The 15230-nt window shown below is 41.4% G+C and overlaps 1 protein-coding gene across 3 annotated transcripts in view; it reads right to left on the bottom strand.

The window, feature by feature from the left end:
• Nucleotides 1-11715, bottom strand: part of CPQ (carboxypeptidase Q) — a 163725-nt gene extending 152010 nt beyond the window's left edge. Inside the window, exons 1-2 of one of the 3 annotated variants that reach the window (XM_055705656.1) lie at nucleotides 11511-11635; nucleotides 10307-10404 (exon numbers count right to left, since the gene is read on the bottom strand). In XM_055705656.1, the coding sequence (XP_055561631.1) occupies nucleotides 10307-10375 (69 nt within the window). In that variant the 5' untranslated portion in view covers nucleotides 10376-10404; nucleotides 11511-11635. Of the gene's footprint in view, nucleotides 1-8995; nucleotides 9086-10306; nucleotides 10407-11510 lie in introns of those variants that run through there. The other 2 variants (XM_027814217.2, XM_055705657.1) reach the window with 2 other exon arrangements.
• Between the last annotated feature and the right edge of the window lie 3515 nt (nucleotides 11716-15230).

Here is a 15230-nt window from a genome sequence, read left to right on the forward strand (position 1 = left end):
GTCAGAATATTTGCCAATATGAACCACCAAAATAAGTAACCTTAGTTAATAATTATGTAATGGAGTGCAACAGGCCAAGTTTTCTGCTATTTTATTCTATATACCTACAGTCTCATTTTACAGACTATAAGTAGCACCACAATCCCAAATTAAGTCAATAATTATTCAGCATTGCTAAATATGATGCGATATTTAAGAATATTATAAAAAAAAAAAGAGGTTAAAATCACTGTAACTTTTCTGAACATCTTTTTTATTTGCTAGTTTTTTTCATGCAGTCTACTGTCCCAAGAAAAAGTATGCTCCTCATACTGCTATAGTAACAACATTCAAGTGGTTTTGTGAAGCTGAGAAATCTGGTGAACATATTGCTAGACTTGTTAAGAAAACTGATATTCTAGTCTTTTGCCTCCATACTGTACGATATGCCCACTGAGCCTTCCCTTTCCAGAGCAATAAAGGATGAATTTGTAAATACAACTATATGAAAAAGGCACAGCGTCAAGAATTTCTCATTACAACTGACAAAAAAACCCGATCTTTATAATGCACACATTTCTCTACTTATATTAAGGGTGGGAAAGGATATTAATTTCAATGATATGTTATGAAGTATGTCATTTATGATTGCATCATATTCACTAGAGCATAATATTGGCACTTAAATATCATACTGTATTCCAACATATCAACATCAGACACAAATTGCTACAGATCAGTGGCAAAGTACAGTTGGGAGCATCATCCCATCACAGACTGCACTGCAACATACAAGCAAAAGCAAGCTTAAGAAGTTTAAACATAAAGAACCAAGGCAAAGAACAGACTGTAAACAAGATAAATACTCTTTACTTAATGAGCTTGATAGAAAACTGGTTTTCAGCCAATTCTGAGGAATAAATTAGCAAAACCAGATCTCCTCCTGATGTTGAGGAAAGTTCCAACACCATTTCTTCATCAAAGCTATGCCGCAGTGCAGCACACATTTGATCATGGAGCACTACAGCTACCATGCATGAGGCAGTTCTGATTCTGCATTTAACTTCTAAATTCTCCATTTTACTCCCATTTAAGAGACCAAAAAATTATCAAACGATTTTGCTACTGCAGGACAAAAAATGTCAGTTATGACAACAGACATCCATCTATATTCATTAATTTCAGACCATTTAAGACCAGGGTCCACAGTACTACCCACTACACAGATATACTGAGACAAACATGCCTTTAGGAACTTATAACTACAGACAGACAAAATGGACAAGCAATTGGAAGAGGACAAACCCAGAAGTGACATCTCCAAGCAATTCAATTGCCACATGAAAGACATTTCAATTAGCATGACCACTCAGCCCCCTTTCTCCTGACAGCAATAGAAGCCAGTCAAAAGCTTGCTGCAGTGAAGCAAACGGTCATATTATAAAAAGTGATCTGGAAAACAAAGTGGAAAAAAACCAAAAACACCACCAACAAAGCCCTCAAAGAACATATCGAGAGTAAACACACCACCCCAGTTACAGAGAGGGCAGTAACAAATGCTGACAGCAGTGAGTCTGGGTAAGACAATTCCTGTTTTTCTGAGCCATGAAATTCTACTTGCAAAACTGAATTTTTAAAGATGTGTTTCAGTTGTATTGTTGGGGTTTTTTTTAATAGAGGATAGCAAAATAGTTATAAATGTAAACAATTACTGTATCTAGCTTGCTAGCAATAAGTATTTGAAAACGTCTGTTCTCAAATTTTTGTTCGCACACTCACACAGCTGGCACATTTCTCTCCAGAATTCTCATGCAGTGAACTCAGAAGATCTCTCATGCAGGTAACCCATGAAACAACTTACACTGAGCTCAGATAGGTTGGTAAATCTCAGATAAAAACTGACAATTTTCTGTGTAGACTAAATCCGAGCATGAGAAAATATGCACAGGGAAGCCCGGATGTATAAAATTTTCATGTGAAAGTACCTCAATGCAAAATTTGAAGGTAATTTTGAATATTTAGTTCCCAAACATACATCTTGCTACTACCAGCTACAGGTGCTTTTTTTTTTAATGCGGAAGAGAGGAACACACTGTGGAGAACCAAAGAATAGCTGAAACCTGAATGAATGAATGCCAATTTCTTAATACCTTTTGATGAATTACCATTCTAAGAAAACAGCTGAAACAAAAGAAACTTCTCTCTGAAGCAACCAAAAAGTGACAGCATAAACCTGAGCAGATGTTCAAAGTCTAATCAAGAGTCTAAAACGCCTTTTAGAGGACTGTGTTGATTTCTCAGTACACAGAATTATCACCAGGAAAAGCAGCTATACTAGCAATTTATACGTTTGAACCCCATTCATGTGCTTAAATTAGAGTATTTGAGTGCAGCAGCATTGGACTAATGACATTATAACAGCACCTTCAGAATACCTGACGGAAGTACCATTGCCAAAACCTATTCAGGAGCTACCCTAGAGATAGCTTTCCAAAATGGGAAAAAATATTTGTGAGAAGGAAGGTAGTTTAATGAACTATGAAACTCCCGTTTCTCAACACAACTATTGCTTCAATGTCATGGTATTAGAAAAACAAATAGAGATCTAGCCTTCAAAATCCTCAAAGGTTCTTCATCCTAGCTGCCAATCTATCTGTGGTACCATATGGTTGATTCAGGTGCTTAGCAGGGTCTTGAATGTGACAATACAAAAGCTGATACTGTACTTGAGTGTCATGCTAAGGGAAGAGACTGACTTTGGCAAACATAAGCTGACTAGGTATACATATACGTCATTTTCTGGCACACATTTTACAGCATCTGCAACACTATTGAAGACAGAATGTGATCAATCTTCTCCCTGCAAATACGATATTACAGCATCTTACTGACTTTTCACTGACACGATTCTGACCCTGCACCTGACCAATAACACTCAGAGATTAAACTATGCCATAAAAGTACAGGAGAAAACAAAACAGCCAGAATATTCCTCCTAGGTCTTAAATACTTCTGCATAGTTCAGACTGCATGAGGAAAAGCTGACACACAGGTGTCAGCTCCCAAACTCCAGAGAAGTTTTTACACAGGCCATCTTTGAGAAAACAGCTCACCACCACTGCCAAGAACATACCAGGCCCAGGTGAGTGACTGCACCTGAGCTCAGGAAGCACTTCACACAGGGCCTTCAGCCAAGCAGAGCCCAGAGAGCCCACAGCTCCTTTTCCAGAACCCAGTTATACGTCCTATGCTTCTGGTATTGCAGGTGACAGTCACAAGCTCCTGGGTCTGCTGAAGAAGTTATGCCTGGAACAAAATAAAAAGTGAAGCTATTTAGACACTCTTTAAATTGCTATTTAGATCCAGTGTCACTAAACTGGGCAGGGACCCTGGGTATGAGGACAGCTCTGGCTTTTATCCTACCTGCTAAGTAGTCCTCTGCAAGAACAGCTTTGGGAACACAGCCTTTTAAGTGTTGCTAGTCTCAACACTAATCATTAAGGAGACAAAAGCTTGCAGAAACAACCAACTTAAACCATTTTACTTCGATCTAGCTATGAAATGGTGATTTTCAAAACCACGTATTTGCCCTGTCATAATCACATAAGATTCAGAGGGCTTTATCCACAGCATGAGTAAAGAAATTGTTTAATATTTGGGGCTCTGGTGTTACTAGTATGAGGAAAAAAACAGAGCCTCCATCTCCTTCAGTGAATCCAGATGTTGTAAATGTCAGTTTCTTCATGAAATAAATGCAATTCCAAATTAAAATGAAACTGGTATTGGAGGATTGCTTACACTTGGTTTCGATTTTATCACATAAATCATCTTGCAAGCAGGAGCAGTTGATAAGGTAGATTTCACATGAAGTTACAACTGCTCCTTCATTCAGAAGCAGCCAAAAAGTCATCTTTGGCTTCTCAGTGAAGTGCTGATCCTTTCAGGATGATGGTCTCACTGCATGTGCCCAGACTTCCATGATTTCTATATTTGGGTCACTCCTCAGAAAGCTCTTCTTTGAAACCATTTGGAAGATGGGCCGGTACACAAACAGTGCTTTGGGCAACGAATTATGTATTAATCCTGCTCCCCGATTACAATGACTTCCCAGTTATCCATTGGAACAGATCTGACGCAACACTAATCCTACACCCCTTACTCCATGTTTATCAACAAGGTCTAACTGTTAAGAACAGCATACTTAGCTATAAACACCTGGAGAGCAGGCAAGGTCAGCAAGAAGTCTACATTTCTTAAGTTTACTATCTCATTTAATTCCTAGAGTAAAGCTTTTTCTATAGCAAAGTTACCTTCTGCTTTCAGATGAGCAGTTGAGCTTGCACAGACCACCACTCGCAGTTGCAGCAATGCTTGCAGCTAACAGCCCAGCTGTTACCTCACCACAGCTAAAAATGTTTTCCAGAAGAAGAGCTAGTATTAGCTGACTTTCATCCTTCCTATGCTGCTTGTCTGTAGGGACAGGAGATGTTAGACAGCATGTTTCATTTTGATAAATTTGGGAGGCTGCATTAGACAGATGCCTACTCTAATTATTATTTATCCAGTGTGCATCTGTTTTTTTTATATACAGTTCACATACTGATAAGCTCCCAATAGTTATTTTTATATAACATTCTTCAAAGGAACTTTCCCATGCTCCTATTCCTGTCTGCATGCTCCTCAACTGGGCTGTGTGTCCCAAATTTTCAGAAAACAGTCATCGTAGAATAGTTTGGGTTGGAAGGAATCTTTAAAGATCACCTAGTTCAATTCCCCTGCAATGAGCTGGGACATCTTCAACTAGATCAGGTTGCTCAGAGCCCCATCCAGACTGACCCTGAGTGTTTCCAGGGACAGGGCATCTACCACCTCTTTGGCAACCTGTTCCAGTTTCACCACCTTCATTGTAAAAAAATTCTTCCTTATATGTAGTCTAAATCTATCCCCTTTTAGTTTAAAAACATTATACCCCTTGTCCTATCACCACAGACCCCATTAAAAAGTCTCTCTCCACCTCTCTTATAAGCCCCCTTCAAGTACTGAAAGGCCACAATATTCTCCCTAGAGCCATCTTTTCTACAGGCTAAGCAACGCCAACTCTCTCATCTGAATACATTTAATTCTAATACCAACACACTGAGAACAGAAGTTACAAAGTGCCATATCTTCCAGCATTACAACAATGAGGAAATGCCAAAGGAGATAAAGCAGCATGTGAAAGGGGAGAAAAAAATTTAAAATTTTACTACTACTGCCCCAAAATATAACTGTTCTGACTTTGTTAAACCCTTGAGACCTGTAAATGCATGACAGTGGGACTGACAGGAATGTGGTTTGTAATGTAATGATGAGATAGCTGAGAGGGCTACACCACAATCACAAGAAAATGGTGCTGGTTTGAAAAAAAAAACAAAAACAAAAAAACCCAAACACCTAAAAACATTCATAGAAACATCAGATATGCTTTACAGACATATATACCGTGCATTTTTTTAAGTGCTGGGCTCATCTCCTGACTTGAAGTCAGAGCCAAAAAAACAGGATTCACTTTATATGTTTGTGGGGTTTTTAAAGCTTCTACCTTAAATAAACCTTGCCATATGATCTGATTGAAGAAACACAGGATATATCACTATTGATAATGACAGTTCCTCAAATAAAGCTTAAAACATGCATTTACTTCAGCCTAAAAGCTTAAACCATAAAACACTTTTCAGAAACTTGCTTCACAAATAACATCAGATGGGAGAGTATGATGTGAGGAAAAAAAAGATACCATTTCTAGCCACATCAAAATTCCCATACTAGAGAAAGCATAAAGTGTTGTTTGCTTATGAACACAAAATAACTTACGCTGTTGTGTCAGAAGGATTATCTTTCTGGGCCAAAAAGTCAGACATACTTTGAGCAATGAGAGGACTGCTAACAGAAACACCACTTAGCACTGGGAAATAGCTTTTCCTCTAGGGAAAAAGACTTGCAAATGAGTTTCCATCTCACCTACTGCAAGATATAAACACAGAAAGATAATCATGTTATTCCAACCACCCCTTTTTTCAATGAAACAAAAAATTCACTGTCCCAGTCAAAATACAGATGCGAGGCTGAAGACACCACTGTCACCTGCTAAGAGCACAGCAAACTTTTAGGAGATGTTTTGACATTCAATGTAAGCTGTTCTCTCCAAGTTTCTTCAAGTTTGACCACCTTCTCTTCTCTCAGATTTGCCAGAACAGTCCAAAATTGCATGACTACCCCCATATGATCCACCTCTATCATATATGGTGGGTTTGGCTATGCCAGGTCTGTTTAATAATCACAGCTCTAGTGTACAGCAGATAGCACCACAAAGCAAGATGTATCTGCCAACTTGGGTGGCATCACTTGCTGGAAAAAAGCACATCTGTCCTCATTTAGTTACTCTCTGAAGGGCAGCCACAGAGATAATCCTGCTCATTACCACCCTTCCTGTAAGTTTTCTCTTCAGCTGTAAAACACAAGAACAAAATGAAGCATGAATCACAGACCATAGCTGCAGTCATAATGGATATTAAAATGAGTGTTAAGTGTATTTTACCAGCCTATGGACTGGGCAACAGAAGATTTGGATCAGTTGTGGCTTAAGTCCATCTAGGTCCCAGCTACAGTGGCTCTGCCCTCCACTAACTGCCATTCACCTGCACTAGAACTTCATCCATAGAGTCAGCAGCAAGCTGGTTCTGGGAACCAATCCAGTAAAAAACATTTATTCTTTGCAGAAATTAATAATGAGCATTAGTACCACGAGGTTACTGCCAAAGAGAAAATGGGGATGTACTACCCAAAGGAAGATTGGACTGTGGCGGTCCCTGCAGCCTGAAGAGCAGACAACTCTGCTCGTTCCACCACCTCTCCTACCTGGGTGAGGATCACTGACCAAGGGACAGGTGGGTGGGTGGGGTGGAGACCTCTGCAGCAGCTGCAGGTAAATTAGACAAGGGTAGTTACTCAGAGCCTGCATAGAATTTTCCAAGCATATTTCTGAGACTTTTTTACTTCCAAAAACCCTCCAGAGATTCCTTACCCAACAACTATTTCATGACAACCAAACTGAACAAGTAATTAAAATCAAGTTGACTTTGTTTTCTTTCTAGGATATCTTACAGTGCATCACTGAGGTAGAAATTGTCTGCTCTGTGTATTTTTCAGCAGCACTGAATACATTACCTGAGATTAGTAATGTACTTTTCTGCCTTATCTAGTTGTCATAAGAGAAAATATTAATAGCCCACTGCAGCATATGATCAATCTTAAAGAAATTAGTTACTTACAATTCTTTCTGCTTCCAAAGCAATAAAGAATTTCATTAAACTAAAACTTCAGTAAGTGTTTTCACAGTCCACCACATTAGAGCTCTCATGTTTTGTATGGGAGAACACGACCAGAGAGGGCACTAGAAGGTGAGCCCTGTGATTCAGAACAGTAAAAATCAACAAGATCAGAAACACTAACCTCAAAACCTGTGGAGAGTAGAAGGGGAAACCATTACAGATGAATCAAATTTATGCTTTGGTCTTCAAAAGTTACAGATAAAAAAGTGGATGCTTTCCCAATGGAGTCTATTGGCTCAGCTCTCATTTTAAGGCCTCAGAAAAGCACATTTCTTTCTCAATTGTCTATTGGTACATGCATAACATTACATAAGCCCCTTTTGTGGGGCTACTTGAAACATAAAATTACTTTTGACTCACTTGTCTTATGTAAATTCACAGTCAAGTGCCTCTTCTGAAAAATACTAACACAAAAATTAAAGGCACCGGATATCAATATACATGTAGCAGATGAAAGTTAGAAAAATTGGGGGAAGGCAGAAGAGTGATCTCACTCCCTTTCATACAGAGTGTTCTAGCAGGAAATGTACTATCAGTGCATTTAAGTGAAAGATCAGACACCATAACCAGCAACTGGAGAAACAGAAAGTAAAAAAAAAACAACAACCCAACAGACATATACTTAAACCCAGAACTGTTTTCTCACATCAGAACTAAACCAGGCCTCACAGGGGTGACATCAATTCTCAGATGCACAAGATGCTGCATCTGTGGGGTCACAAAACAGGTTTGGGCAAATCCTGAGCTTGTGGAAACTGTCACTGTTGTACTGAATGCAGGATGGTCACTCAGGCACATTTAAAATAAATCTTGTGATGTAAGAGATGTCTATGATAGGTGATCTGAGATGAACCTCCTCTCATACAACAAAAGGATCACTGATTTAAAATTGGTTTTGATCATTGAGATAAATATGACTGGAATTCTAAAACAGCATTAGGATCTTTTAAAGTCAGTTTTTAAGATCACAGGTCTTTTACCATACCTCTGATTGAAACGGGTAGTAAAGAGGAACATTTTGCCAAAATATATAAACAACTTCTTTGAGATTCATTTTAATCTGTATGTCTCTTAATTAGATAGTTCTATCAAAACCCTCTTGGCAGAAACAGCACCGAAGAGATTTTCACATTTTTCTCTCACCCACTGTGGAGAAAATTCATCAAACACTTCTATGTTAACTAGATTTAAAAGACTCTTGAGAAAATATTACTATTATTAATACCAGGACAGAAAAAAATAATCCAAATGAGCTGGGTGTTTGAACGCTCTCCATTTCAAATAAGCAAATAAACAGGCAAACATTAAATAAATCAATAAAGTCTAAAAAGCAACCCCACCACCACTGGTCCATTCCCTCTGTCTCAAAAACAGAAATTAATCCTCTTGTAAGATCAAGGCACCCAAATTATCATTTTTTAAAACTACAGGCTAACAAGGTTAACATTTTTCTCAAGCTGACATACAATTTTTTCTTGTATTGTAAAACCTAAACAAAAAAAGAGCAGAGCATTCTCTACAGATTCTATCAGAAATACTGACTTAATCAAGTAATTGGCATTTAGAAGATTACAAAGCTGAGCTGAAAATTTACCATTGCCATCACAATGAAAATGTAAGTGACTAGGGTCAACTGAAGAACTTACATTTATTTCACTACTTCAAGATTATTGCAGACATCTGGCAACAAAAACGTGAAAGATTACTGCAATGCAGTTTTTGACAGATAATATTTCCTGTAGAGACAGAACAGAAAGAACTGTAGAGCTTCAAGACTGTAATCATTTTGTACATTTCTATGTACAAAGTACTTTTTAAAGAAATATTTCACCCCTGCAGGTGTTATCCCTTAGATGTACTGCCATCCTTCATCCTCATCCTCCCACAACTGGAAAGGAAGGAAGAAATGACAAGACAAAGTTTTCAATCTTAAAATGAGAAAGTTTTATACACTATAGCAGGGATAGATAAAAGAATCCCATGTGCATTATGAGTTCATGCAATTGTATCAACGATGAGAGACTCTGTAAGTTGCTTTCCCAATTTGGCATTGAAGACAGGCAGACATTTGCAAATCCATGTTATAAAACAAGTAAGAATTTATATGAGCTTTTACTGACAGAGGTCTCCCAACAGGGGTCAATGCCAGGTTGGTCTTCCCCAGCCCAGATCTGCAATCTGTTCTTATCTGATTCAGTATTTAATTGTTCTGCTGTTCAAAAGAATCATATATATTTTAAACACCAAGAAACAAGACTGGGTAAGTCAAAGGCTTTGTATGAATCTCTAAAGTTGCGGTGGGTCTGATCCAAGTATATCTGCACAGAGTTCATCTGAAAGACTGAAGTTTTGGTAAAGTACAACTGATTGCAAGGCACAACTCATAGTTGTTACCCAAGCTAGAGTGGATATGTCTAAAGAAATGAGTCAAAATTTACAAGGAAACACGAGATGTAAGAACTCTTACTATGGCAGGCTTTGTAGGGTTTCTTTGGGCAAAGAAGTGTTTGAGGTTTTATTCAAAGTAATAACCTAACAGAAGGAACACCAGACAAGACTGCAAGATGATTTCAGAATAGTAGGTAAGCATGAGAAAGGCTCTTAATAAAAGCCTTCATTCTCTCAGAAAAATAACCAGAGCAAAATCAAGGCCAAACTGTGTCGCCCTAGCTTAAATATTACGAATTTCTCTAGCTAAAATAGAGAGACGCATTCTAGACAGACACAGATGTAAGCAGTTCTTCCATTCCCACACAGGGGATCTGTTCTACGTTCATACCAAGCATTGCTTTGTAAGAAACACCCACGTGCTCCCCTTTCATCGACAGATTACAACACTTACAGTCTTTTGATACAGAGGAGTGAGCAGATGCGGAACTGTCTCAAGAAACAGTAAAAATTAATTTTGAACAAAGTTGAAAACACAAACAGGCAAAATTTTGAAAATTAAGGCTTACAAAACAAGTAATCAGGATTTCAGGTGTTGCACATGTGTGGCCCTCTGAACAGGTGCTTTGGGTGCTCATGCAGCACTTCGGATCAGGTCCCAAAAATTCTGCAGTTTGAAGGAAGAAACAAGTAATCAACAAGCAAACAGAAATCCAGTGCTTTTATTTTGAATTTTCTCTTCAGTAGTTCTGAGCAGACTTTGTAACTTGTCAGATGCAACCACTAGATTCAAAAGGCTCCTCCCTATTTAATACTTCCTTACCAAAGTCTGATTCAGCTTGCAGAACTTACATTTTTCATGCTTTTTTCTCTTTTCTGTCCCTCATATATATTTTAGTACTTCTATAAAATATGTATTCGCATATACACATATACAAAAATTGTATATACATATATAAAAATGCCTCTCATACACTCTTCCCTTTTGCATCAATTTGAAAAAAGTAGTCTTTGAAGAACAAAGTCCTGTCAAAACAAATCAAATGAGTACTAGTTACTAGATTTTCCTACTTAGAAGCATTAAACCACTCTACATGCTGGGACCTCTTCACTATGAAGTGGGCTGTAAAATGTAATTAAATATCTAATGCATCCATCTGGTATTTATGGGTTTTATCCATTCACAGTGGCATAGCTTTCAGCCAGCGGCTGCTGTGGGCTTTGCTGGTTTCAAGGTCACCGCAGCGCACCATGCCGCACCTAATGCCAACCATGCGTCCCCCGAGCACGTGTGCGACAGCCAGCTACAACTCAGGGTCAATATTTGTTTTTAAATTAAGAGGAAGGACAAGGCTAAGCTGGCATTTCTTGTCACATAGTGGAGCGGCCACGTTCCTGAAGGGCAACCAAGCTGGTGTCCCCCTCCAGAGAAAGGCAGGAGGGCGGCCATGAAGCAGGCCCAGTGGCCCGCGGCCAGGCTGGGGGCTGCAGCCCACCGACCTGGGGCAGGCCCGGCCGGGCCCAATGCTGAAGGCCCCATTTCGGGGGGCTCCCCAGCATATGCTGGCAGGGCTTTAAAGCCAGACCTCGGCGTGAGGAGACGGGGCCGGGTCCCGCGTTCCCCTCCTCGCCCGAGCCAGGCAGCGGAGCCGGGCCCCCCACGGCCCCGGGACAGCGCCGCAGCCCGGCGGAGGGGCACGGCCGGCCCGGCAGAGCGCGGGCCGCCGGCCCCTGTGAAGAGGAGGATGAGGGGACCAGGGGAAAAACACGCACCTTCCCCCTGCAGATCGGGCGCCAGCAAGGCCCGGCCCCCTGCCCCCGCCCGGCTGGGACGATGGGGGAGGAGGAGCGTCGGCGCGGTGGAAGGGGCGGGCCCCCGGGCGCGCCGAGGCCGCCTGAAGTAGCGTGGAAGCCGCTCAGGGCCCCGGCCCGGCGCTGCGTTGCGGGGGAGGCCGGGCGTTCCCCCCCCCCCCCCGGCCTTGCCGGCGGGTCAGGCCGGGCCGCGGCGCCTCGTAGGACCCTCGGAGGCGAGGCGGGCCCGAGCCGCCCCCGGCCTGTCGGGGAGGCGGCCTAAAACCTCGCCACGCACTACCGCCAGCCCTTCCCGGGGAGAAGCGAACGGGCGAGGCGTGAGGCGGCGGCCTGGGGGCTGGGGCCGGGGGGGCGGTGGCGGCGGCGGCTTCCCGCGCTGGGAAAAGCGGCTCCGCGGCGCCTCCCGCACGGGTGACGTTGCGCTCACTGAAGTAAAGGTGTGCTTATAAAAACGCTTAGGTAAATGAGTGCTGCTTCTGTAGGCAAGATCTTAAAATACAGATGTGGGTCTTAACCCGCAAACGCTGAAGCTCTCGATTGGTTCTGTTTAAGTCAGTAGAACCCAGGCGCTTACAGGTGTTTTTAGGATCAAAGCCCTTGGTGCATTTCCAAAAAAGCTGCTGTAGTAGGAAGACAGTGAAGAACTTCACCCTCATTCAACACCCTGTTCCAATATTCATGAACTTTTTGCCCAAGTGAAAGGACTGTCATACCGATGAGCTTTGTGGGGTACCTTGAGGGTGATTTGAAGCGCATGTTACAAGGTAGTGGCTGTCCCTGCCAGCCTGGCTCCTCCACCCATTTGAGGTCACTCGTTTGTATTTTTTCACTTGTATTTTTCAGTGTACCATCTGGATGGTACATTTTTGCGGTTGGGGATGTCCCCTGCTGTACAGCAGGTCACAGAGTGGCGCGTGCAGGTGGGATGCAACAATACCTGCGGTTCCTCTCAAATTGCCCCGGCCTTTGGCAGTCCTGTTCCACTGAGGGTAACAAAGTAACTGTTTAAATAAAAAAAACTACCCAAGAAAATGTCTTTAGAGATCTGCCTACCTGTCTGTTTCCTGTGCATTCTGTATATTCTTTACGTATCACACCCTATAACCTCCAAGTATCTGTCTGGGATTGCATCTCTAGAAATAGATTATACACAGTAATTAAGTAGTTATGTGTCACTGTAAGTCATGCAAGCAAATATTCCATCCTCAAAGGTCGGCTGTTGCACCCACAACATCTTGAACTTAACCACCAATGTATACCTTCCTGCTTCCAACGAGAGAAAGAACATGGGACAGGTCTGCATGAGCAAGCTCATGTGAAAACTGTACTTGCAGGATTTGAATTTAGGATTTTGGTTGATTCCTGGGAGTGATTCCTTCTCTCTTCGTTTGCTCCCTTTACAAGTAAGTTCCCAGAACTGGTTTCCCAATAATTTTTCCTGATTACCTTCCTTTGTTAATCCTTCCATAGCTGAAGAGTCACAAGGTTGAGTGATAATAAGCCATCTTTTTCCCCATCATCAAATAGTCACAAGGATGGAGAAATCTTGGCATTGCTGTCATTAATCCTAGGTCAGAGGGAAGAGAGCACACTGTTCATGGCTTTTGTTGTCCTTGCCCAGGAAGCAGTAAGAACAAGTAATGAGTTGTAACAACAAAACCTACCTCTCTACCCCCCAAGCCTCTTCAGCCAGCAACATGCACAAATCTACTTATGGGTTTGAAGCACATCAATACCAACTTAGCCTCAGGAAAGGTATTTCCATCACACCCATCTCTTACATTTTTTTCTCATATTTTGCATTATTCCCTAAATGCATAGTTTTGTTTCCCTTTAGTTTGCAGCTTCAGGACTTTGGGATTGCTGTTATTCCCTCCTCAGGATTGTAATTGCAAATCAGGGAGAGGCTGAAGCTGAGGAGGCCTGTACTCAGTTTCCCAGACTTTATAAGCAACTATGCTGGGCAAAATCCTAGCACCCCTCCACCCCGCCCCATTTACAGAAATCACCTGTGTGACCTATCTTGCATACTTCTGAACTCATTAAGATTATTCAGGTGCTTGAAAGTCCCCGTATGGATGTATCTTTTCAGGACTGCTGTGATTATACTGGTAGGAACAGTGTCAGAGTCAAGAACATAATATTCAAGAAAGGGATTGGATATATATGAATGTCAAAAATAATCAGAATTACCTGATTGTAACTTGGTGCTTCGGGGCATAAACTGGTATCTAACTCCAGGAAAGGGGAATTAACTCTAATGTGAGGACAGATGACAATTCTTACTGCTGGATTTTTTTCCACTTTCTGTTATGCCATACATGAAGCAACTGGTAGAGTGTGCTGTTAGGCACAGGAATACTGCCTGAATGGATCCTGAATCCCTTCTGATAGGCCTGTCACTTGGTACCATGCTTTACCCTGCACAGAATGGGGGTGATGGTTGATGCTATTTTGTTGTGCTTTGCTTTTCCAGTCTGTTTAGGCTGCATGTTTTTTGGAGCAAGGACTACTTTGGTAGAGCTCTGAAATTTATTAAGTCTCTAGAATGTGAACATATTAAAATAACAAGAAAAAAATCACCAGTGTATTCACATATTAATTATTATGCAAAGTAGGGAGGGGGAGGGAAGAAAGTACAAGATTCCTTTGAAAAGCTGCCAGCACAGGTCCAAACACAAAAGGTGTTTGAAGTGGGAACACACTGTACCAGCCTGAAGGAATTACCAATATACCAGTTACCCTTGTTTAGAAGCATGCTCTCAGTTTTAATTTTATGACATTTATTTTACCAAAGCATTTTGTTTTTTGACACAGTCTCCCAAAAGTCTCCTCCAGGTCCACATTTTTCAGTACCACTAGAAGGTGTATTCTTCATTTAAAGTTTTTCTTTGTTGTTTTGCACTGCAGGCAGATAAATATGGACTGCTAATTAGTGCAAAATTCAGCTTTTATTTCCTCTTATTTTTCAGTTAAAGGAGCTGAAAAGAAATATTCCTAAGTTTCCAAGAAGCACTGTTTTTCAGTTCTTCCTAGGAAGAAGTGTTCGAGCTTGGCCCTGACTTTTATGTCTTTCCATTTATGCATCCTGGCAGCAAATAACTATATCCTAGTAGTGCATCGAATGGGGAAGAAGACAGGGACATTGTGAAAGAAAAACATCAAGCACCTCATGGCATGTATTCTTCTACATGGTTCTCCTAGCTTTTCCTCTGCTGTGTCAGAGTCTCGGGTTTTTTCAGGTGTCAAGAGCAGCATCAGCCCAGAGCAGAGCGTCTGCCAGCAGTGGGTTGGTAGGGCATGCTTGCTTGGGACACATCTCAGCTGGGGCCTGGCCGGTGCAATACAGGTTCACTGTCAGAAGTCAGCGTTAGTTGCCCTGAGTTTCTGTGCATTCTCATACTAAGCTGATGTAAGCTAATAAAATTCAGCCTCTCCTGCTAAAGTGGAATCTCCTCTCTGAACAACACAAGCCAACATACAGCTACTAGCAAAATGCCACTGCATAAGTGCTCCAAGAATGCAGCAATGTTGGCAGCTGCAAGCTCTGGGTCCTTACCCAGAGAGCAGCAGCCCTTCTGCTGTTACAGCCTCTTGCAGCAAGGGCATGCAGCAGCTCAAAAAAGCAGTCATGAACACACATGCTGCAGCAACATAAAAATGCCAGGAACTCGTGACTCC

Source organism: Falco cherrug, chromosome 3, assembly GCF_023634085.1.
Source record: "Falco cherrug isolate bFalChe1 chromosome 3, bFalChe1.pri, whole genome shotgun sequence".
NCBI classification, from domain to species: domain Eukaryota; kingdom Metazoa; phylum Chordata; class Aves; order Falconiformes; family Falconidae; genus Falco; species Falco cherrug.